The sequence below is a fragment of the Equus asinus genome, chromosome 15, assembly GCF_041296235.1.
Source record: "Equus asinus isolate D_3611 breed Donkey chromosome 15, EquAss-T2T_v2, whole genome shotgun sequence".
In the NCBI taxonomy this organism is placed as follows: Eukaryota; Metazoa; Chordata; class Mammalia; order Perissodactyla; family Equidae; genus Equus; species Equus asinus.
Genome location: NC_091804.1, coordinates 17,690,570 through 17,716,555, shown reverse-complemented (window position 1 = coordinate 17,716,555; position 25,986 = coordinate 17,690,570). Strand labels below are relative to the sequence as shown.

General features: G+C 38.2%; 1 protein-coding gene across 12 annotated transcripts in view; it reads right to left on the bottom strand.

Moving 5' to 3' along the window:
• The window catches only part of MCM8 (minichromosome maintenance 8 homologous recombination repair factor), a 63,980-nt gene that overhangs the window by 16,904 nt on the left and 21,090 nt on the right, over positions 1 to 25,986 (bottom strand). For 5 of the 12 annotated variants that reach the window (XR_011494572.1, XR_011494571.1, XR_011494570.1 and 2 more), the window contains exons 11-17: positions 25,424 to 25,454; positions 24,715 to 24,855; positions 19,236 to 19,377; positions 12,870 to 13,065; positions 11,014 to 11,233; positions 10,505 to 10,714; positions 9,697 to 9,773 (exon numbers count right to left, since the gene is read on the bottom strand). Coding sequence is in view for 8 of the 12 variants with exons in the window: in XM_070485585.1 (XP_070341686.1) it covers positions 9,697 to 9,773; positions 10,505 to 10,714; positions 11,014 to 11,233; positions 12,870 to 13,065; positions 19,236 to 19,377; positions 24,715 to 24,855; positions 25,424 to 25,454 (1,017 nt within the window). In the remaining 4 variants the exon portion in view is untranslated. Of the gene's footprint in view, positions 1 to 1,625; positions 2,020 to 3,177; positions 3,368 to 6,045; positions 6,170 to 8,547; positions 8,659 to 9,696; positions 9,774 to 10,504; positions 10,715 to 11,013; positions 11,234 to 12,869; positions 13,066 to 19,235; positions 19,378 to 24,714; positions 24,856 to 25,423; positions 25,455 to 25,986 lie in introns of those variants that run through there. The other 7 variants (XM_044747946.2, XM_070485589.1, XM_070485583.1 and 4 more) reach the window with 5 other exon arrangements.

Genomic DNA, 25,986 nt, shown 5'->3' with positions numbered 1-25,986 from the left:
AAAATTCTTAAAGAAAACTCCTTTTCCTGCAAGGTCTTTGTCCTTATTTAGCTGGACAAAGAGATGCTGGCCGGGCCAGAAGAGTGGAACTGGAAGTAATGAAGAGTAATCAGATTTCAGATATTTTGAAGATGGCATTGAGAGGATTTGTTAATGGGCTGACGTGGGGATAAGAGAAAGAAGAGGTAAAGATAACCTCAACATCTCTGGCATGAGAAGCCAGCAGGACAGAATTATTAAACACTATAAAATTTCAGAATGCCATGGGAAAAGGGAAGATTCAAATAGCTTCTCAAGGAAAAGAAAAAGAGGCACACACCAAGAATAGAAATCAGAATGGCTCTGGTTTTCCCAACAGTAACACCGAAAAATAAAAACAACAGAGTAATACCTAAAATTCTATGCCCAAACTATTAATCCAGGGGTGAGGGTAGAATTTGCCTTTTAAACACTTTCTCAGGAAGCTACTAGAAGATAGGTTCCACCAAAAGGAGGGAGTAAAATAAGAAAGAGGAAGACACAGGAGCCAGGCAATGGGAGAGAAAATGAGAAATTCCAAGATGACAGCTGTGCAGTTCAGACTGGAAAATGCCAGAGAATTCCAGGAGAGAGGTCTCCAGGAAGTTAAAAGAGACTGTTTACTTGCATGGTCTGAGAGGAGACTCAGACTTGCAGTGGAGCCTTGGGGTCAAATTAGTGGTAGGGACATAGGAGGCTATGTAGTTGGAAAACAAATTAATTATTAATTCTAGGGAAAACAAATTAGTAGAAGGGTTTTTTTTTTTTTTTAAGATTTTATTTTTACCTTTTTCTCCCCAAAGCCCCCTGGTACATAGTTGTATATTCTTAGTTGTGGGTCCTTCTAGTTGTGGCATGTGGGACACCGCCTCAGTGTGGCTTGATGAGCAGTGCCCTGTCCGTGCCCAGGATTCGAACTGACGAAACACTGGGCCACCTGCAGCAGAGTGTGCGAACTTAACCACTCGGCCACGGGGCTGGCCCCAGTAGAAGGGTTTAAGAGAACAACATTCTCACCTTCTGTAGAAAAAATTTAATATAATTTTTAAAACTGAAAATTCAAGAATTACCAGTACTACCATGTCCTTTAGAAAAATGGAGGTAAATGGGAGAATAGTTGAAATTGAGCAGAAATTGAGGGCATTTTCATTTAAGCCTTGCACAGCTATTTCTTTAAAATAGGTAGATGTTTAACTTCGATAAAAAAAAATAATCTTTTAATAATCTTAAAACATTTCTTCAGTAGCTAAGATTTTAAGCTTAATGTGTCAATATAAAACAGTTCCATTTTTTTTGGAATTGAAAGTTGATTTTATTTTTGAAAGATACTCATTTTTTTGTGTGTATCAGAACTATTTAAACATTAAAATGTAACTTTGTGAGGGGTTGGCCCCGTGGCTGAGTGGTTAAGTTCACGCGCTCTGCTGCAGGCGGCCCAGTGTTTCGTTGGTTCAAATCCTGGGCGCGGACATGGCACTGCTCATCAGACCACGCTGAGGCAGAGTCCCACATGCCACAACTAGAAGGACCCACAACGAAGAATGTACAACTATGTACCAGGGGGCTTTGGGGAGAAAAAGGAAAAAATAAAATCTTTAAAAAAAAAAAAAAAATTGTAACTTTGTGACTGCTTACCCAGATGGACATTTGATATGCAAAACTATGAAATATTTATAGCAATAAAAGACAGGTCAAAAACAAAACTATAAATAATTTATATCATTTACATTAAAAAATGTAAACAACTTATTTTCAGCCTTTTGGAGAAGTTGTAAAAAAATTAACACTTTATTACTTCTTAAATTAATTCAACACTCTTTTCTATGACACTACTTTTGGGATGTAACTCGCTATTGACATGGCTTTAAACTGCTAATAAATCCAGGAGGTCCTGGCGTCGTAGTCCTTTCACATAGTTTGAAGCTGGTAAACCTTTGGGCCTTTTTTCAAGAGGTAACCTTGGTCATTTAGTGATCCAATAAAATTTTCAAAATCAGCAACCTGGGAGAAAACATCAAAAGAGTTAGCCCAGTAAGAAATATGCAAAAATATGATTTTTAAAATTAATCTCTCAAATAGTAATATATAATTGTCAAATTTCTTGGGCAAATAAAATTATTTGTACTCCTTACAGAGAAAACTGCCTACCTATGAACTTTGGATTCTACCATGCCAAGTTAATCAAAAATAAAAACTCCACAGGGCCGGCCTGGTGGCAGAGTGGTTAAGTTAGGCGTGCTCTGCTTTGGCAGCCCGGGTTGAGTTCCCAGGCGTGGACCTACACCGCTCGTCAGTGGCCATGCTGTGGCAATGACCCACATCCAAAAAAGTAGAGGAAGACTGGGACAGATGTTAGTTCAGGGCGAATCTTCCTCAAGCAAAAAGAGGAAGATTGGTGACAGATGTTAGCTCAAGGTGAATCTTCCTCAGTGAAAAAATAAAAAATAAGAACTCCAGTATGCAGAGAACCTTCAAAACAAAAATTCAATTAGCTTTTGAAATTAAGTGGGCAATTTTCCATATAAACTGTTGCACCTGTTTAAAGTGCTATTACATCCATCTTCACTACAACTTTCAAGTAGGTAGAGCAGGTGGAATCATGTCCATTTCACAAATAAGGAAACTGAGGTTCACAGACGTTCAGATGACTTGCCCACAAGGGACTGCTGGAAAAACATGGAAGCTGAGTCTTGCTACAATGTTTCCCCCTGACAATCAAGATGCTGAAAACTCTTTTAAAAAGAGGTAGGTATGAATTTTAGATAGAAACTGTTTTTTTTTAAAGCTCTAAGCAGCTAATTTCATAGCTTAGAAAAAACAAGCTTATATTTTTAAATATTCCAAAAAAAGCCTATTCTGTTCTTTTAATCTAAATCTTTGGATATTTAAAAGTTCTACTATAGGGGCAGGGCCGGTGGCACAGTGTTTCAGGTGTTCTGCTTCAGCAGCCTGGGGTTCTTGGGTTTGGATCCCAGGAATGAACCTATGCTCTGCTCATCAAGCCATGCTGTGGCAGCATCCCACATACAAAGTGGAGGAAGACCGGCAGATGTTAGCTTAGCAACAATCTTCCTCACACATACAAAAAAGTTCTAAAATATATTAATAAAGACCTCCTGAAATTGTTATAAAACAGACTTAAGTATTTGGTTATCATACCTGAATGTTTAGCTCTTTGGCAATCTGCCGAAGTTGATGAAATTGAAATAAATTATTGTAAGTTCTTTCGGCAATGTTGTTCAGAGCAGAAATAAATCTTTTTGCTGCTGACCTGTTGCTCATTCCAGAACCATGCTGGGACCGCTCAAAATCTAGGTTCCCAAATTCATCAGAGTAAGTTCCCAGCATGCTTAATGGGAGAGGAAGAAAAAGAAAGTTACCCAATGTGGCACAGCTATAGAAATTTTTGTCCCAGGTCTCTAGGTTCTAAAAAGAAAAACGTGGAAGTAGCCATGAGGCTTACGTAGCAAAGATTTAAACACATATTTATTGGGTGGCCACTACAAAATTCACTATGGTATGGACTGTTTGAGGACAAAAATATTTTGGACACAGTTACCACTTTTAAGAAAGTTCTAAATTTGAAAAGAGAAATGCATAAAAATACAAAGTTGAGGGGCCAGCCCAGTGGCATAGTGGTTAAATTCACAAGCTTCGCTTCAGCAGCCCAGCGTTCACAGGTTCGGATCCTGGGCGCGGACCTATACACCACTCATCAAGCCATGCTGTGGCAGTGTCCCACATACAAAATAGAGGAACACTGGTATAGATGTTAGCTCAGGGCCAATCTTCCTCATGAAAGAAAGAAAGAAAAAAGTTGATAGACTACAATATAAATACCTAGAACATTCTTTTCGATTCATGAGAAAAAGAAATTCTAAACATACTAAATTTAGGCTTTACTGGGTAAAGATGTGTTCCCAGCTGCTAGTGCAGCATCTGGCAAATAAAAGATGTTTAAAAATACTCTGGGGATGAACTAGAAGGATTCTGCTGAGTTGTAGTAATGATGGCTAAATATTAAAGGATCCACCTACTACCTCCAGTTCTCTGCTGCTTCCTCCTATTTTCACAATATCAAGGAAAGAAACACACACTTGACAGTGAATTTTAGCCAGAAGTCTGAAAGTTAGAGAAACAATCAGCCATCCTCTAACCCAGCCTTACAGCAGACTCTCTGCCTGAATTTTCTGCCTGTTAATGGGTTATAGAATCTCACAGCCAGGCTCGGAGGCAAAGATATCATTTAACCAGGAATTAATCAAGAATAAATTGGTCAGGGGCTGGCCCCGTGGCCGAGTGATTAAGTTCGCGCACTCCGCAGCAGGCGGCCCAGTGTTTCGTTAGTTCGAATCCTGGGCGCGGACATGGCACTGCTCATCAGACCACGCTGAGGCAGTGTCCCACATGCCACAACTAGAAGAACCCACACCGAAAAATACACAACTATGTACCAGGGGGCTTTGGGGAGAAAAAGGAAAAAATAAAATCTTTAAAAAAAAAAAAAAAAAAAGAATAAATTGGTCACCTGCTAGGCAGTTGGCTTACAGTGGTGAACAAAATAGGTACAATTCCTGCCCTTAAGAAGCTCATAGGAATGAGTTTAAAGGGTTACTAAAAACACAGCTTCGTTTTGCTCCCTGAATAGATAAGAGCTGGTGTGAAAGACTGAACTATAAAAATAGGAACTTGAGTCATCCAAATAAGTCTCTAATAACTGATAGAACCATACGATAGATGAGTGTGTGTTTACCCCCAAAATATAGCATAATCTTAGCTAAGGCTTTTATGATTAACTACTCTACCATATAATTTACCATATGCGTACTTCTCATAAGACAGTTGTCAAAAAGTGCTTTGAGGTACTACATTAATTATAATAACTAATATTTACCTTAATTATATTTATTTACCATATGTTATTCCATTTAGTCCTCCCAGCAATCCTGTGACTTAAGGACTATTCTTATTCTCATTTTACAGATGAAGAAACGAAGTCTAGTAAGGTTAAGAGACTAGCCAAAAGTCACAAGGCTAACGAGTGGCACATCTGGGATATGAATCCGAGCTATACTGCTCCAGAACTGAAGAAAGATATGTAAAATATTTGAGCTACTTTCTTGAAACAGAAAAAACTTACAATGATCTCTCACCTTTGAAGGTGGTTCTACTCTATTCTGCTTCCCAGTATATTTTCAATTTTAAGAGAAAGCTTATGTGAACTGTTGCCCACAAACATTTAGTTTTTACAGCTTTGTGCTCTGATAACTATGATGAATTGTGTCACAGTTTAGATTTTTCTTATTTAGGCTTCTGTTTCCGAGTTAAAACGTAATTTTACAGGTTCAAAACCACATTAAGGGCAAACATTCAAAAGGTGAAGAGACAGAAACTCTGAAATGGAAGATTTAATGAATGAAAGATGATTACTAAGGTCAACTTTACCGTCAAAGAAGTACATTTACCGAGGGTCGACTGTGTGTTAGGCGTGACTCTAGGCCCTGGGAATATACTGGTAACGCAACAGATGAGGTCCCTGCTGCAGGAGTGTAGTCTAAGGATAGGAAGCATGTTAAGTATAACCAAAGAGATATTCACAAACTAGCCTCAGTGTGTTTAACTGGGTCTTGATGTCTACCATGGAAATAATGCCAGGTAATTCTAATCACTTGGAATCAAACTATTCTCTCTTTCCAGAAAATTTTTATAAAAACTTTACACTCAGGCAATTCAGAGAGACAAACTGGTAATCCGATATGGATGCTGTTTACACTTAATAATCAGACCTCTCTTTTCAGGAGCCCAGAAATAAACTGACAACCTCAAACAAATTCAGATTTAGCAGCAAGGCAACTTTGAGAAGTACTAGAAATCAATACAAAGTTCCACAAAGAAATGCCCAAGAGCTCTTCTTGGATGGGAAAGCACAAGCAAACACTGTCTGACACCAGTATTCAGACACAAAGAACTAATGGCAAATGAGCACTGTAGCATTTTCATTGAAAAGGTAAGCAGAGCATAACTCACCCTGCTTAACTATAATGCTGAGATCTGGGAAGTAATCCATGGTGTCCACAGACCAGTGGATTTATTGTGGAGAAAGACCAGACGGCTGCTTGAAACAAAGTCTGGGGTCTGAGGCCTAGGGAAACTGAATAAGGGTAAAGCCTCAAAAAGAGAATGTTACAGGTAAGAAAGGAGCTGACGGGGTAGTCTGACGCTTGATTTGCTTGACAGCCAACAGTCTATGAAGTAGAAGCACATGATGTTCTTCAGCAGAACCAGGCACCAGAAGACCCAAAGGGTGAGAGAGCATTACAAGGAAAAGGAAACCTGGAGTGGCAATCTTAGCCACACCCTGAAAGGTGGAGAGTTTAAGCATAGGATGCAGAGAAAGAGAAAGATAGACACACTCTCGACTATAAGCAAAGAAGCAACTTCTTGTCATTAAACAAGAAGTCCCTATTGTTGATCCCTGTTTTTAATTGAACGAAAGTTAGAATCTAAGTTTTCTGGAACTTTGGTTGGGTTCAGTGACTTCCTTTCCGAGTGAAAACAGGATATCTGTTAGGGCAGACTCTAGGTTTCTGACATGGTCTGGTCTCCCAGAAGCCAGGCAGCCAACTGGTATTTGTGACCATTCCTTCATTTCAGATGCTAGTACACTGAGCCCCTGGTAGCATGTTGTATGAGAAATTCGAGTAATTCCTAGACTATCTGGTAGCTTATAAATGGCAACTGGAGGGTCTCCAACACAATGAAGTCCCTGGAGAGGGAATGAAGCCAGCTTGGTAAAATTTTCACCTACAAGATCCCTAACCCTAGTACTGAATTACATAAAAAAGGAAATTGACAGTTCAAACACTGTGTGATGCTAAACCAACAGGATATTCAGACAAAGAGGGTAATATGTTAGGAATTGGTTGAAAGTGTTGGTAGTCGTAATTGTTAATGATTGTACTCATTATGAGGTAGCTGTTTTGGAGCCAGCAATAAAAAATTAAGAGCTGTCAATTCTAGACTCTTTAAAGCTTTCAAAGGCCATAGAGCATAACCTCACTGTTGCCGACAAACTGACACACTGATTTAAAGAGAAAGGTTTGCTTTCTTCCACAGGCTGCCTACAAGGGCAAGAAACAAGTTGCAGGTTAAGGCTCAGACCTTCAGCAGGTAGCATGGGTGCCCTTCTACCCACACAGCTGAGGAAAGAGAGTGGACTCCAGGGACAGGCCAGTACCAGCCTAGGGATGAAGAAACAACTAGGTAAAGGCTCTCCCTATAAGGAAAGGGAGAAAAGGATCTGTAGCTCAGAGCCACTGGGTAATTTAGATGGAGAGCACTGAAGACCAGAACCAAGGAATTCTTAGAAAAGGGTAACTTTGGAAACTTCTAAGCTGTGATGTGAGATCTGCCAGTTTGTGGTATGAGTCAGAGAAAAGAGGTTCTGCTCAGTCTCATCTTAATATCCTCAAAGCTAGCACTAGTGATCATAAATAGTGTTTACTGAGTGCCCACTCATGTGCCAGAACCACATCTGTCACTTGATACAGCCTCCCTGCACAAACACCTCAGAGCACAATCCTTTGTCGTACGTCTCACAGAGAAGGAGACTGAGATGGGAGGGTAACCGGCCGCGGCCGCCCAGGTCAGTGCTAGAGCCCGTGCTCCTGCAGCCCTGCTGTGCCACTTTTACTCAGAGCCAAAGAGGAACAACTGGGCAAAGTCGCCTGGTTCCGACTCCCAGCGAGCCCCCGAACAGCAGCTCTTAGGAAATAAAATCCACCTCCTTTTGAAGAAATAGAAATTACGGAACAAAATAATTTCATCTCTAAATTAGCAACTTTTGGCCTTGGAAAAACAGATTCCTAACAGATTTATATTTTAAGCACTGTGAGAACAGATTAAAAAGAGCTAATTTCTAAATTATGATACATCCACACAATGGAATACTGTGCATTTGTGAAAAATAAAAGGAAACTCTTTAGGCACTGATGTGGTATGATCTCCAAGATGCATTTTAAGTGAAAAAAGCAAACTATAGAATGTATATGGTATGCTACCATTTGTCTACAAGAAGAGAAAAAGAATACGCAGATAGAGGTGTGATGTGTATTTCACATCTGAAAGACACACAAAAAACTGATATTTGTTGCCACTGAGGCAAGAGGAGGGAGAATCAGGTAGCTCGTAAACAGGGTAGCGGGAAACTTTTTCCACTGTATACTTTTTGAATTTTGGAACTTGGAAGCTTATGAATGGTGAATCCATTAAAAAAATTTTTTAAAGTCAAAGAAGAAAACCTACCTAAAATAATCAGCTTTTGCTCTTACTGATTAAAAAAAACTCTAAGTCATATATGATCAGTTAAAATATAAATTTTTTTCTTTTCTCGTTTCTAGGAATCATGGTCTACCAAATGACATAAAACACAGAGGACAGAGATTAGCAATATTTGTCAAAATCCTATTTATCTACCCTTGGACTCAAAAGTACCATTTCTGAGAATTTCTCATACAGGGAAACACTTACCCACATATGAAGTATCTTACAGATTCCTCACTGCAGCATTGTTTGTAATAGCAAAAGAATGGAAAATATTCATGTACTCAGCAATGGGGGACTGGTCAAACCATGGTGTAGCTAAACAAAAGAATTTTATGTAGCTGTAAAAAAGGAGGAAGTCTCTATGTCCTAGTAAAGAAAGATTTCTGGATAGATTGTCAAATTAACAAAAAAGGTACAAAAGAACAGACTGGCAGTTGCCAGAGGTGGGCTGGGGGGGTGGGTGAAATGGGTGAACGTGCCCAAAAGCATAAACTTCCAATTATAAAATAAGTGCTGAGGATGTAATGTATAGCATGGTAACTATAAGTAATAACACCATACTGTGTACTTGAAAGTTGCTAAGAAAGCAGATCTTAAAACTTCTCATCACAAGAAAAAAAAATTCTAACTACGGGTGGTAATGGATGTTAACCAGACTTCTTGTAGTGATCATTTCAGTGTATACATATATTGAATCATTATGTTGTACACCTGAAACTAATAACGTTATATGTCAATTATATCTCAATTAAGAAAAAGGTACAGGGGCTGGCCCCGTGGCCGAGTGGTTAAGTTCGCGCGCTCCGCTGCAGGCGGCCCAGTGTTTCGTTGGTTCGAATCCTGGGCGTGGACATGGCACTGCTCGTCAGACCACGCTGAGGCAGCGTCCCACATACCACAACTAGAAGAACCCACAACGAAGAATACACAACTATGTACCGGGGGGCATTGGGGAGAAAAAGGAAAAAATAAAATCTTTAAAAAAAAAAAAAAAAAAAGAAAAAGGTACAGAACAGTGTAAGTCATATGATATTTACAAGAAAGTAATAGGTGTCTTGGTGGAAAGGAAGGGTGGATAGTAACTAGAACAGAGCAAGCCTTCTAAAAGTATGTATTTTTTAATTGATTTTACAACCATGTGAATATATTATCCATTCAAAGAAAAAACTTTTTAATGTAAAGATTATGTACACAGGAATATTTTAAACCAAGAAAGTACAATTTGTTCAGAGAAAAAGAAGTGATCAAATGATTAAATAAAAATAATTTTACTTGGCCTAATTAAATATATAATTTGAGATGGAAAGATGACCAGTATTTCATTTAAAACAGCATTTCAAATTTTCATCTTACCTATGTTTCATAATTTCAACTATGTCCTCAGCATCTTCTTTGGTTGCTTCCTCTCTCAATTCCAACCTTGCTCGTGCCTTTGAAAGAAAACAACCATTTTCAGATAACAAAAAATAAACATATTCGACATTGTTTGAGCAGGTATAGTACGTCTAAGCTTATTTCATTTATTCATCTTACACAAAAAATGACTTTTTTGGAGGGCTGTAATATGAAAAATCATAATTAAAAAACAAATCTGAAAACTTGATTATGACAATAATCACTCATTTTAAATATGGGTTACAACCTATTTTTATCTACTAACATCTTTCTGAGTGTTCATTTTGGAAGATTTGATTATGAAATACACTTGGTTTTTCCTTGATTTACTTTCAGGAAATCATGCCTAACTAATTTAGTTAGTTTGTTAAAACAACAAAGGGTGTTAATCAGATTTCAGAAGTAAAAGGCCCAAAATCTGACCGAGCTAATTTTAACTGCCGGAGTTATCTGAGCATTCCATAGCTGTGAACAGATGTTACTGCTGTCAGAAAAACACTGTCCCTATGGACCTGTCGCAGATCAAATCAAATACTCAAGCTATTTGACACAGTCCATGTTCCCACATACTCAACTTTGAATCCCCCAATCCATAGTTAACCTAACAACTCTTCATCCTTTTGGAGTCTCCAAAGTGTCACTCAAGGTAAAAAAAAATGTTGCATAGAAGAAAAACCAAATCAATTGTACAAAAAACTGAGAGAAACCATATTATCCCCTGTCCCTCTTTTTAAGCCAAAAAAGTATAAACTTAAAATAAATAAACCTCTGTTAGACGAATCAAAGATTCCAGCTGCCTAGTAGTGATTGGTGAGCTGTTAAACCACTGGCTCTGTTTCCGGAGCTCAAGGTAAAAATTCTGAAGAATTTGAGCCGCGTCTGTGGAGAGCCTCGGATAGACATACTGCCGAGCGTAACCAACGTACTTTCTCAACAGCTGGTGGGGAATCGGATCTATTGTTTCTCCAGGAACCACCTAGAGCATGATAAAAAGGCCCAAGATTACAAGGATAAGTTAGTTGAAAATGAAATCTTTCTGCTAAAATAACTTACTTAGATAAATACATTCTAAAACACTCTCCAAATAAGCCAAACACTGTAGCTCTAGCTCTCGGTCTAGTTGACTTTGATGATTTCAACTGAAGTTTACATAAACTCTAGTTTTATAACATGAAAGGTTTTGGTATGAAAGTTTATTACTACTGTTCTACAACTAGCAACACTGACGCTCAAACAGAAGCAAACTGAACGATTAAGGAGAAGAAACATTTATACCTTTAGTCTTTCTGATAATGGTTTATCAGAAACCACTTCAAGGACAGAAGTATTTGGATCTTGACTGTTCATACGAGCTACTGTGGCACTGCTAACAGTTCTCTGCTTTCCAGCTCTAATTGCAATCACGTGTTCAGAGAGCAAATGGTCATGATCCTCATTTGGGGTGTCTAACAGGATAAAGACCAAATCAAATCTGGATAGTAGGGCACTCCCCATTCTAAGAGGTGTGAAAGAAAGAAAAAACAGTGATTGGAATCAAAACAAACAAAAACCTAGAAAACTGTTTATTCATTGTTTACTATTCAAGTTCCATGTCGAACTTAAAAAGAAAATCAAGCTCTAGGCTAAGGAAACAAGCAATAGCTTTTGGATTCAATACACCCACTAACTCCAGAGAGACACTAAGCCACATGCCTTTCAACATGTGCACAGCCTTATACGTACTGACTTTTGGTATGTCGAGGACATGCCCTTTCTCACACCATCAAAACCACTGAATTCTTCTTGACGTTCTATATCACTATCTAAGATTTAGGATCATTAAATTTTTAAGCTAGAATGCTACATGATACATAAGAGGTTATCTAGTCAGGTAGTTCTTTATCTTTTATATCTTTGGTCTCACCAAAACATTGAGTCCCTCAAAGCATCTATGCCCATCTAGAAGCAAAAAGACAAGTTTTTCTTAAAGGGGGATCCATATGTCTATTAGTCATTAAAATAAAAATGCTGTATTCTACTTAGTCATCTTCTCTGAGTCTACCAAACAGATAACTCCTCTATTTGAGACAAAAAAGCTGAAATTCCGACTGATTAAAGAAGTTGACCGACGTTCCAGTGGTACCACCAAAAACCAAAATCCAAGTCCCCTGGATCCCTGTTCAGCAGGATCTTTCTAATACAGCACTTCGTCATTTCACTAAGAAAAACTAATAGACTGATTTTTTCGGTAGTGCTGGTACAGAAATACCCACAACTTCAAAGTACAATTGTGTACTTTACTATGTACCATTTCTATATTAAAGGTAGACATTAGGAAATTAGGGTTTTTCCTCCACTGGAATTTTAGGTTCCAATTCTTCATACAAGGCATACTTTTGTGTTTTTCTCACTTTTGCGTCACTTGAATCTATTTTCTCCTTCCCATACATTTTGTCCAACCTGTACAGAACTGTTAGAAATTAGTATATAGAAATTATACAGTATATAGAAATTATATAGAAATTATAAGATAAAGTATACAAATATAAACATTTTTTGGGGGGAATGGGGGATCATACCACATATATAAGTATGTAATGTGCTCTTTTCACTTAACAGAAAAGCACAGACATGTTCCCCTGTCAGTACACACAAAGCCGCTTTCATTCTCCTAACTGTCACTTTCCGCTGTAGGGTCTTACTCTATAGTTTAACTACTTCCCTATCGATGAGCATTTTAAGTTGTTTCCAGTCTTTGGCAGTGATAAACAATGCTGTAATACCCACCCTGTAAACACATCTTTGTGCACTTGTCTGCCTATTTCTGTGAGTACGCTTCCTAAAAGTAGAATTGGCTGGAAAAGAATGCACATTTAAAACAGTGATAAACACGCCAAACTGTCCTTCAAAATGCTAAATTGAGAACCCACTTCCCCACTCTTTTGCCAATAATGATTATTAATATTTAAAATGTTTGCCAATCTAGTAGATATCAATGGTACTTTGTTGTTTTAATTTGTAGTATTCAAACATATTTTCAGACATTTATTGGAAACTTGTAACTTCCGTGAACTATTCCTTATGTCCTCAGTTTTCTTACAGATTTATAGGGACTCGGTCTACTAAAGGGATGAATACCTGCAGAGCCTTACTTTAAATTCTCGGAGACTGTCTTGGCTTTGTTGTAGTGTCCTCCAACAGGATTCGCAGCAGCAACGATGGAAGTCCTTGCAGGGAGACTACAGACCACGCCAGCCTTAGCAAGGCTAATACTTTGCTGCTCCATGGCCTCTAACAAGGCTTGATGTTGATTCCCCATCTTATCAAACTCGTCTATTCCACAGATACCTACAATCACAGTAAAATCACACACACAGACAATGTTCCTTTGGTCAAGTTTCAAACCCTACAAGATGGAAGTTACCCTACAATAAAAAATTATTTCCGGCACTAGGATCAAAACAAAGGGACAATCCACCAATTGGGAGAAAATATTTGCAAATCATATATCTGATAAGGGGTTAATCTCCACAATATATAAGGAACTCACACAAATGAACAATAAAAAAGCAAACAACCCAATCAAAAAGTGGGCAGAGGAGATGAACAAACATTTTTTCAAAGAAGATATTCGGATGGCCAATAAACACATGAAAAGATGTTCAACATCGCTAATCATCAGGGAAAGGGAAATCAAAATGACACTAAGATACCACCTTATACCTGTTAAAATGGCTATAATCACTAAGACTAAAAATAACAAATGTTGGAGAGGGTGTGGAGAGAAGGGAACTCTCATACACTGCTGGTGGGAATGCAGACTGGTGCAGCCACTATGGAAAACAGTATGGGGATTCCTCAAAAAACTAAAAATAGACCTACCATATGATCCAGCTATCCCACTACTGGGTACCTACCCAAACAACTTGAAATCAACAATCCAAAGTAACATGTGCACCCCTCTGTTCACTGCAGCACTATTCACAATAGCCAAGACATGGAAGCAATCCAAGTGCCCATCGACTGATGATTGGATAAAGAAGATATGGTGTATATATATACAATGGAATACTACTCAGCCAGAAAAAAGATAAATTCATTCCATTTGCAATAACATGGAAGGACCCAGAGGGAATTATGCTAAGTGAAATAAGCCAGTCTGAGAAAGATAAACACCGGATGATTTCACTCATATGTGGAATATAAACAAGTACTGGGACAAAGAAAACAGTTCAGTGGTTACTAGGGGAAAGGGGATTGGGGGGCACTAGGGGTGAAGGGGAGCACTTATGTGGTGACAGTCAAGAAATAATGTACAACTGAAATCTCATATTGATGTACACCAGCATGAATTCAATAAAAAATTAAAAAATTAAAAATTCTTTCCTGGGGCCAGTCCTGTGACTGAGTGGTTAAGTTCGTGTGCTCCGCTTCAGCAGCCCAGGGTTTATCAGGTTCAGATCCTGGGCGCAGACCTAGCACCACTCATCAAGCCATACTGAGGCAGCATCCCACAACTAGAAGGACCCACAACTAAAAATATATACAACTATGTACCGAGAGGCTTTGGAGAGAAGAAGGAAAAATAAAATCTTAAAAAAAAAATTACTTCCATTTGTTTCCAGCAGTTAAAACTACAAAATGTCACACAGTAGAGAATTTCTGCTTGTTTTGCAGAAAATAAAACACTTGTCTTGTTTAACTAACTTTTACGTATTTACTCATTCAGCATTTTCTGTAGGCAAGGCACTATGGTTGTGGGGGTTACAGAAATGAAGAAGGTATGTCAGTGACCCTCAAAAAGCTTAAAGACTTAAATTCAAATAGGTGAGATAAGATATATACACATTCAAGATAGTATATTTCAACAAGCATAATATGCCTAATTATACAAGATGAGTTTTCTGGGGGTAGGGGGATGTTAAAAGCTAGGAAAATTTCACATAAAAGGTGCTATTTGAGCTGGGCTTTTTGGGAAAAGTAGGGCAGCATGATTTGGGAAGACAAGCATGGGCTCGAAAGTTAGAAGACTCAAGTACAGTTCTCAGCAATACCAGGTATCAACTGCACAACTGTTGGGAAACCACTTACAAATTGAACAACTTGGAAGAAATGGACAAATTCCTAGACTCCTACAATCTCCCCAAACTGAATCAGGAAGAAATGGAGAATCTGAATAGACCAATCACAAGAAAGGAAATAGAAACGGTAATCAAAAACCTTCCCAAAAACAAGAGTCCAGGACCAGACGGCTTCTCTGGAGAATTCTACCAAACATTCAAAGAAGACTTAATACCTATTCTCCTCAAACTGTTCCAGAAAATTGAGAAAGATGGAGAACTCCCTAACACATTCTATGAAGCCAACATCACTCTGATCCCCAAACCTGACAAGGACAACACAAAGAAGGAGAACTACAGGCCGATATCACTGATGAACATAGATGCAAAAATCCTCAACAAAATTTTGGCAAACCGATTACAGCAATACATCAAAAAGATTATACACCATGATCAAGTGGGATTTATACCAGGGACACAGGGATGGTTCAACATCCGCAAGTCAATCAACGTGATACACTACATCAACAAAATGAAAAACAAAAACCACATGATCATCTCAATAGACGCAGAGAAAGCATTCGACAAGATCCAACACCCATTTATGATAAAAACCCTCAGTAAAATGGGTATAGAAGGAAAGTACCTCAACATAATAAAGGCCATATATGATAGACCCACAGCCAACATCATACTCAATGGACAAAAGCTGAAAGCCATCCCTCTGAGGACAGGAACAAGACAAGGGTGCCCACTTTCACCACTCCTATTCAACATAGTACTGGAGGTGCTGGCCAGAGCAATTCGGCAGGAAAAAAAAATAAAAGGAATCCAAATAGGTAACGAAGAAGTAAAACTCGCGTTGTTTGCAGACGACATGATCTTATACATAGAAAACCCCAAAGAATCCACAGAAAAACTATTAGAAATAATCAACAACTACAGCAAAGTAGCAGGGTATAAAATTAACGTGCATAAATCAGTAGCATTTCTATACACTAACAATAAACTAACAGAAAAAGAACTCAAGAACTCTATCCCATTCACAATCGCAACGAAAAGAATAAAATACCTTGGGATAAACTTAACCAAGGAAGTGAAGGATCTATACAATGAAAACTACAAGACTTTCTTGAAAGAAATTGACGATGACATAAAGAGATGGAAAGACATTCCTTGCACATGGATTGGAAGAATAAACATAGTTAAAATGTCCATACTACCCAAAGCAATATACAGATTCAATGCTATCCCAATCAGAATCCCAAGAACATTCTTCACAGAAATTCAACAAACAATCCTAAAATTCATATGGGGGAACAAAAGACCACGAATTGCTAAAGCAATCTTGAGCAAGAAAAACAAAGCCGGCGGAATCACAATCCCTGATTTCAAAACATACTACAAAGCTACAGTGATCAAAACAGCATGGTACTGGTACAAAAACAGGTGCACAGATCAATGGAACAGAATTGAAAGCCCAGAGATAAAACCACACATCTATGGACAGCTAATCTTCGACAAAGGAGCAGAGGGCCTACAATGGAGAAAAGAAAGTCTCTTCAACAAATGGTGCTGGGAAAACTGGACAGCCACATGCAAAAGATTGAAAATCGACCATTCTTTTTCACCACACACCAAAATAAACTCAAAATGGATCAAAGACCTAAAGATTAGGCCTGAGACAATAAGTCTTTTGGAAGAGAATATAGGTAGTACACTCTTTGACATCAGTTTCAAAAGAATCTTTTCGGACACTGTAACTCCTCAGTTGAGGGAAACAATAGAAAGAATAAACAAATGGGACTTCATCAGACTAAAGAGCTTCTTCAAGGCAAGGGAAAACAGAATTGAAACAAAAAAACAGCTCACTAATTGGGAAAAAATATTTACAAGCCACTTATCCGACAAAGGGTTAATCTCCATAATATACAAAGAACTCACACTGCTTAACAACAAAAAAACAAACAACCCGATCAAAAAATGGGCAGAGGACATGAACAGACATTTCTCAAAAGAAGATATGAATATGGCCAATAGACACATGAAAAGATGTTCATCATCGCTAATCATCAGGGAAATGCAAATCAAAACTACACTAAGATATCACCTTACCCCCGTTAGATTGGCAAAAACATCCAAAACCAAGAACGACAAATGTTGGAGAGGTTGTGGAGAAAGAGGAACCCTCATACACTGTTGGTGGGAATGCAAACTGGTACAGCCACTATGGAAAACAGTATGGAGATTTCTCAAAAAGTTAAAAATAGAAATACCCTATGACCCAGCCATCCCATTACTGGGTATCTATCCTAAGAACCTGATATCAGATATCTCAAGAGTCCGTTGCACCCCTATGTTCATCGCAGCATTATTTACAATAGCCAAGACGTGGAACCAGCCTACATGCCCAGAAACTGATGATTGGATAAAGAAGATGTGGTATATATACACAATGGAATACTACTCAGCCATAAAAAAAGACGAAATTGGCCCATTCACAACAATGTGGATGGACCTCGAGGGCATTATGTTAAGCGAAATAAGTCAGTCAGAGAAAGACGAACTCTATATGACTCCACTCATAGGTGGAAATTAGTATATTGAGAAGGAGATCTGATCGGTGGTTACCAGGGAAAAGGGGGGGTGGGGGGAGGGCACGGAGGGGGTAGTGGTGTACCCACAACATGACTAACAAAAATGTACAACTGAAATTTCACAAGCCTGTAATCCATCATAACATTAATAAAAAAAAAAAAAAAAAAAAAAAAAAAGTACTGTCATTTCTAATGAGCTATATGATAACCAGATAAATGTCTGTTGAATTTATTCATTCAGCAAATATGTACTAAATACCTTTTATATATATCAGCACTATGTTGTAGGCATGCAGGATATAGCACAGAAAAGACATGTTAAGATTGAGAAAGTTGTGGAGACACTGCATAGGCAATAAGAAGTATGTGTCTGGAGCTAAAGGGAGAAGAAATATAAATTTGGAGATTTTCAGCATATAGGTAGGTAAAGCCATGAGACTAGATAAAATCACTATGCAGGTGAGCCAGCCCTGATGGCCTAGCAGTTAAAGTTTGGTGCGCTCCACTTCAGCAGCCTGGGTTCCATTTGCAGGTACGCGGAACCACACCACTCATCTGTCAGCAGCCATGCTGTGGCAGCGGTTCATACAGAAGAAGTAGAAGGACTTTCAACTAGAATATACAACTATGTACTAGGGCTTTGAGGAGGAAAAAAAAAGAGGAAGATTGGCGACAGATGTTAGCTCAGGATGAATCTTTCCTAGTTAAAAAATTTTTTTAAAAAGCTGGAAAGGCTATATATAATTTAAAAAAAAAAGAAGAATAAGAGGGCTTTTTGAAAAAAAAAAAACAAAAAAAAAACCACCATGAAGGTGAGTACAGACTGAGAAGAGAAAAGGTGGGAAGACTAAGCACCCTGAGGTGCCAAGCAATGAAGAAATGAAGAAGTGGAGAGATGAAAAACAAGCAAAGACTGAGAAAGAATATTGAATGAAGTAAGGAGAAAACCAGAAGACTGCAGTATACTGGAAACCAAGGAGATAAAGTATTTCGTGGAGGGAGGAGTGATCAGCTGTGTCAGACCTGGCTGACAGGTACTGGATTTAGAAATGCGGAGGTCCCTGCCAAACTGGAAGGAATGAATGACCTTAATTGGCCTGGAATCTGGACACTGCCTGACACATGTGTAAGAACATGTTTTTTCAATAGAGTTACACCATCACAAAGAGAAACTTAGGTAGCAAAGCCCAATTAGAGATCTCTTCTTACTGAGCCCTCCAATTGGATTTCTTATAAACAATCAGTCAAATCCTAAAAAAACCCCAATGAGATAAGTTAAAATATAGCAAAACTTCTAATTCTAAAGTAACAGCTCTACACTCTGATTGCATGTCCTCTGAGAGCAAAGGATAGCATTTACCTTCTTTTCAGTTCCAAGGCATCTAGAAGTCTTCTGAACTAAGTAACAGTAATGTATGTAACAAGTATTCACTGTGCACCTATGCACTAGGTAATAGGAATATGGCAGTCAACAAGATAACCAAATCCCACCCCACACGGAACTTACTATAAGGCTTTAAAACAAATGATCACAAATGTGATGGGTGGTATGAAACGGGAAGTGTAGGGAGCTATATAACTATTTGACCTGATTATTTAATTTTTACATATAATTGCATCTGCTGCAAGATTCAGAAAATGAATGACATTAAGTACCAGTTTCAATTCTGCAGTACAAATAAAAAGGATAGTACTGTATTTCTAGTGATTTTTTTCTGGCACTTATTCTCAACTCACTGTTTTGGGACAGTGCTGTCCAAATGCCTTTTGAACAGAATGTAAAAAAATCATTTAGAAAGGAAAAGTCTTAAAAAAGAAAACATAAGCCCCAGAATTATCACTATTCCCTTTGGTCTCTTACCTTGGTCACCAAGTACCAGGGCACCAGCTTCCAAAGCAAAATCTCCAGAGGAGCTATCTTTTGAAAGAGTTACAGTCAGACCAGAGGTGGTCGTGGTATTACCACAAACATACACGCCACGTGGAGCAATGTTGCATACTGCCTAAGGAAGCAAAAAGTTTAAGACAATCAGCCAAAGTTAAAGGGAAATAAAAGCTACTAGTAATTGCTCACAAATGGTACCTATATGTCAGGTATTGCCCTAAGTGCTTTACTGTATAATCTTCACCACCACGGTAAGAGGAAGGTATCAATACATCCCTGTTTACTGATGTAGAAGCCAGTGCCAGGAGAGAGTGAGTGACTCACAGCCATGAAGCTGCGAAGTCTGGATTCAATCAAGCCCAGGCAGCCTGACTCTGATGTCTGTGGTCATGTGAATACACTAGACAATTCCATTTTATGCTTCATTTTCAAGTTCAAATAGTAAAAACGTCAGTAGTCATTTTAATTTCAAAGGCTCCAATGCTTTTTTAAACTTCAGGTAATAAAATGGCTCAATGATGCTCACCTTCTGGGTAAATAAGCTACAGCAGGTCAAGGTAGTTAGTAGCACAACAGTTAAAAGCATGGACCTCTGGAGTCAGGCAGCCCTGTTTTACTCCTGGCTCACCACGTACTGGCGGTGCTGCTCTCAGATCTCTCTGAGCCTCGGCTTCAGATGTTTTCTCACATACTGCTCTTAGGAATAAATGAGATGTATGTGAGGCACTTAACCTGGTACCTGGCACATACTAAGTGTCCAATGTGAAGCCGCTGTACATGGCTGTGCACTGCACAACTCCAGGAGACAGCACTCACATGTGATCTACAGTGAGCTCTTGACTTGTGCAGTGCATGACCCAAGTGACCCTCTGGCACTGGCTTATCAACAGGAGCGATCATTATTTTTGTTACTGGTAATTCCTTATTTGTTAGTCTGAGAGCACGATGGTTTACCAAATGGTCAGAGGAAAATGGGATTATAAAGTAAATGACTCAATTGTCAGTGTGAGCTAATTTTCAAAAACCCTGGCTTAGTGGGGCTAGCAGACTCACATGCCATACCCTCCATTATTTACAACATTTTATTTCCACTAATATTACAGCTTCTATTTTTAAATTGAGCCAGGGGTTTTAAAGGCATTATTCCAGGTATGAAAAATTTCCAATGTCATTTCTTGGTATTAAAACTTTTTCAGTATCATTGAATGTATTTTGGAACCATTATCTGCCAAGATGCATTTCTTAAATAAAAAAGGAGTAAGAGAGCAAAATGAAGTTTTATATACTGTAAGGATAATGTATAAATTAAATTATAAGATTTTATTTTACAGATAATCAGACACTTTGGAGTTAAACCATGTGTCCACCTATAATACACTACAGTCATGTGCTGCGTAACAACATTTTGGTTAATGAGGGACCACATATACGAAGGTGGTCCCATAAGATTAGTACCATAGAGCCTAGGAGTGTAGCAGGCTATACTATCTAGGTTTCTGTAAATGCACTCTATGAAGTTTGCATAACGAAAAACTCACCGAACGACACGTTTCTCAGAATGTATCCCCATTGTTAAGAGACATAACTGTATTTTTTAAAAATAATACTATTCTTTTTCTTTTCTTTTCTTTTTTTTTGGTGAGGAAGATTGGCCCTGAGCTAACATCTCTTGCCAATCTTCCTCTTTTTGCTTGAGGAAGATTGTCCCTGAGCTAACATCTGTGCCAATCTTCCTCTATTTTTTTGTATGTGGGATGTTGCCACAGCATGGCTTGATGAGTGGTGTGTAGGTCCGTGTCCAGTATCCAAACCCATGAACTCCAGGCCACCGAAGCAGATGCATGAACTTAACCACTATGCCACCAGGCTGGCCCCTGATTTATCTTTCTTAACAGAAAATATGGAACAGCTAGCTAGCACATTTATGTTTGTGTTGTTTTTTTAAATGGCCATTTATAGTCTACCATTTTCTTGCATTTTCCCTCTCAGATGCTCCCTTAATCACTATGCTTCTCTCTTCATCATCACAGCAACTACTATTTTTTGTGTGTTTGGTTCATTCCATACATTATGCTAAGCATTTACACAGGTCACCTCATAAAAATTTTAACAACCCTGAAAGGCATAGTAATATTTCTACATACAATTTTCAGGTAACAAAACTGAGGCTTGGGGAGGTTAAGCATCTTGCCTAAGGGTACTCAGCTTGAACGTTTGTAGTTGGATGAAACTCCAGGTCTGAGCTATTCTAAACCCCCAAGCTCTTAACCTTTGCTTCTCAAATCCCTGGTGACTCACTAACATATTCTTGATTATCTTGTGATTTCTCATCAAAAACCTTTATTTCTGAAATTTCATTTCAAAAATAATTTAAAAATTAATATAACCATACTTTGGTTCACAGGGAAGACCACTATATAATACTTTCACCTGATTTGAATGCCCATGTTTTTGTTTGTGGTTATAACTGAGTTGGAGCCAAACTATAAAACTTAAATTCCCCTGGGCCACAGTAAAGAATAGAAACAAATGATGCATACATGCCAGGGAAAGGTCAAACATTGTGACTGCTTGATTCTGGAACAAAGGTTTTAAAAAAATTATAATAGGGGCTGGCCCAGTGGTGTAGTGGTTAAGTTTGCCTGCTTTGCTTTGGTGGCCCAGGGTTCGTGGGTTTGATCCTGGATAAGGACCTATGCACCACTCGTCAAGCCATGCTGTGGCAGCATCCCACACACAAAACAGAGGAAGACTGGCACAGATGTTAGTTCAGGAACAATTTTACTCAAGCAAAAAGAGGAAGATTGGCAAGAGATGTTAGCTCAGGGCCAATCTTCCTCACTTAAAAAAAAAATTATAATAGAGAAAACTAGTGGGAAAATTGAATCATCACTTAGCAATACAGGTATCCCGAATTAAAATAAATCTGTGCTCTATTAATGATGATGATTTAGGCTCAGCAAAATAATATTCTTTGTTACATTAAAATTAATGTTATTCATTTTAAACATTTTAATTTCTATTTTTTCAGTTTAATACTTAAAAAGAGCTATCAGCATGAGGTTACATCAAGTTTTCTATTTGCACATAGCTCATAAGGATAACTTTATAATAAAAACAATTTATCACATTGGCTATACACAACAATTCTTACAAGGTGTTCCTATATTATTCTACATTGAGAGACAGTACTATATAATCTGTATGGCTGGTATATAATGGGAACTTGATATGTTAGTTGAATCAGAATTTCACTTATCTATCTAGGTTTTCCACATTTATTCATTCAATTGATTCGCCAAACTATCTCACAGTGACTTTGTTCTTCACAATAAATGCACTGAACTCACTGAGGAGTTTCAGTGGTTCTTAGAGTTTCTTTTCACTAGGAACCCCTTAAAGGAGCTTATGACATCTATGGAGCCTCTCCCCAGAAAAAAAGATACATAAAAATATTATGTACAATATAAAAAATTACATACATTAAAAAAAAGAGAGAGAGAACAGGCTCTGAAGTTAGCAACAATCTGTGTGATCTAAGGCGACCTCTGGGAAAGCCTCCATTTCCTCATCTGTAAAACATGAATGCCACCTACCTCACGTTACGCAGATTGAGTGAAATCATGAAATTATGGTGCTCGCAATTTAGTAGATGCCAAATTAAGTGGCAACTATAATTTTTATTATCAGGCAAATACTGAGCTCCTATTTTACTTCTAATTACTGTTGTTTGAGGTGAGGTTTTCATGTGCTGATTGGTTTGTTGCAGCCACTTTCTAGTTTCCAAGGATCTTATATTCTTCTCACTGGTAACCTCAATTATTTGGCTCTTCCTTTTTAGGGTACCTATTTTTAGAGATGACAGTGACCCAAGAAAGCAACATCTTTGATATTCAGTTCAGAATAAGCAGCTTTAATATTATTGCGATCAATTCCAAAGGTGATGAGTAATAAAGAGAGAGAAACTCAATACAGTCATGTACCACATAATGACGTTTCAGTCAACAACAGACCAGGTATATGACGTTGGTCCTCTAAGAGTAGTACATAGAGCCTAGGTGTGTGGTAGGCTATGCTACCTAGGCTGTGGAAGGGCAGTCTATGATGTTGGCCCAATGACGAAGCCACCTAGTGACGCCTTTCTCAGAACATATCCGTGTCCTTCAGCAACCCGTGACTGCAATGCAAAAGTCACACACACACAATGCTACAAAGGACAGAAAAGAACTCTTGTAACAATTCAGATCCCCACATGCACCCTTTGCATGCATATCCTGGCTATTTTTTATTTTTCATCATTTTTATCATCAACTTTGTTTCGCCGACAACTGAGTACTCTGTGCCTCAGTTGTCAGGCTTGTAGCAAGGGCACAGAACAGAATTTTTTTTCTAAAAAGTATGTCCAGTTAGGAACAAAATATGGAAACATGGATTAAATGCCAGATTAGGAATTAAAATGACTGGCTTAACACTCAATCACAGGAAATAAACAATCACTCTGTCATAAAGGACAGTGGGTTTACAGTACGACTAGATCAAAGCAGTTCTCAATCCTGACTGCACATCAGAATCACCCATGGAGGTTTCTACACACACAGACACTAGGACCCTAACCCAGAGACTCTTAATTCAATTGGCCTGGGGTAGGCCACAGTATTTTCAAAGAACTCCAAAGGTGACTCTGACACGCAGCCAGGGTTCCCAGCACTTGGACAAAGATTCAGTGGCCATAGGACTAAAATTTACCAAAGAGCCAGGAAGCCCCTGGTCTGGTCACATTTTTCTACATTGGGCATGGGGGTATGGAGGGAGAACATGGGCATTCTTAGAAAGGACATTATGTCTTGCTTTCCAGTGTCATTCCAAGGAAACCATAAGCATTTGAACAAGCAGCACCTTCTAGGGTCATCATAAGCCCTGGAGGGAAGAATCACCAGGCTCTGATTGGCAGAGGCAGACACTTCTTGGGGACCAACAATGGACTGGTCACAGAAGTTGCCTTGCTTTGGACTCGGATGCAGTAGAGATGTATACGGACCAATCTCTTACCCTTATCAGACTGTTCTTAAAGCCCAGTACAGTATGCATGTAGTTGTGTGAAGAGAGAATGGGGGACCCTGCTTTACTTTCTTGAACTGCTCTGTTCATAGGTAAGGTCACAACAACAAAGACTAGCCAAGCAATGCTGGATACAAAAGAAGGGGTTAGAGAAATGGCTAATGTTTCACAATAGTTGATGTCTCCACACATCAGCATGCCCGTGCAGCCTGTGTGACAGACGACTGGCTCAATTTGAAAGGTTGGTCAGATACAAGTTACATACTACTCACACAAACCCCAATTCACTTATCCCGCCAGACAAACTATATCCTCTGCAGCATAATCACTATGTGCTTTGAGAAAATTCACGCATTTTATAAGCAAAAGGTCAAATACTAAATGATTGACCTCCTACCTGTAGCATCTGACTCTTTCCCAAGCCTGGGTCTCCAACAACGAGGACATGTGGGTCTCCTCGAATTGGAATTCTGTTTTTGTCATCTGCATATTTCTGGCTTCCGCCAAAGAGCGCTAATGCCAAACCTGCTTTAACAAGCTCAAGTGTGAAAGAAGAAGAAAAGAAAAACCGGAAGTGAGAAAGACATAAAGATGACTAGCAAGAGGGCTGCTCCTGCTCCTCCTTCTATGTTTACAACATTTATTTGTTTCAAGGTTTTTTTTCCAAAATGTGATTGAACTTTACTTGTTTTCTAAGGAAAGAAAGTCTAATAATATAAACTTCTATAATGTAAATGATTAAAAAGCAAAAACTAGAAAGCACATAAAATCAGAGCAGTATCTTAAAAGTCGCTAAGTGAAGACCTACCTGACAAGGCATGAATCCATTCCACAAAAATGAAAAATATTTGTTAGCTTCTGCTTTAACATTTACAGTGTCCAGAGTCACTTCAAAAAGCCCATTCCTATTAACTTTAGTCAGTAAGCAGCTTTTCCTTACAAGGGGCTGTAGTTTGCCTTTCACATCATTTATTTACGGAGCACAACGAGTCATATTAAAATATACATAAGTGGCCAACAGAAACTAGGTATTTTTTGTGAACTACTTATATTTTATCATTGTCGATTTTATATATTTTTGAGCAAAAATGAAGTAAAATACTTACTTCATGGCCAAAAATGACAGGACAAAGCGAGCTGAAAAACAGAATACAACTTATAAATTCTAATTTACACTTCATTGATGTATTAGAAGATATACTTTACAATTTGCTTAACTTGCTTTATTTAGCATCAAAAAGAGACAAAAATAAAAAATTTGCATCTCTTCAAGCAACTCAAGAAATTTCATTCTAACAGAAAATTCTTGGTTAATCTATAAAGGGAAGAATGCTCTAAAAATTGTGCCTGTGTAAGGGAGACAGGATATTTGCAAAGCATTTTAAAGTAACCATGTAAACTGTTGATATTTTTACATTACTAACCTTTAAAATGCATCATAATTATGATCTTCCACTATAGGATACAGAATTATATTGTATTTTATGTAAACAAACATCTTTAGACCCGTGCACGCAAGTCATTGAAAGAAGGACACTAAAGAGTGAACTGAGTACATAATATTTTAAGATAAAATCTCATTTTTTCCGTTGAATTCAAAGGATGAGAATAAATAGGACCACATATGAATATAAAGTATATTTATATTTATCAATTGTATAAACAAGGA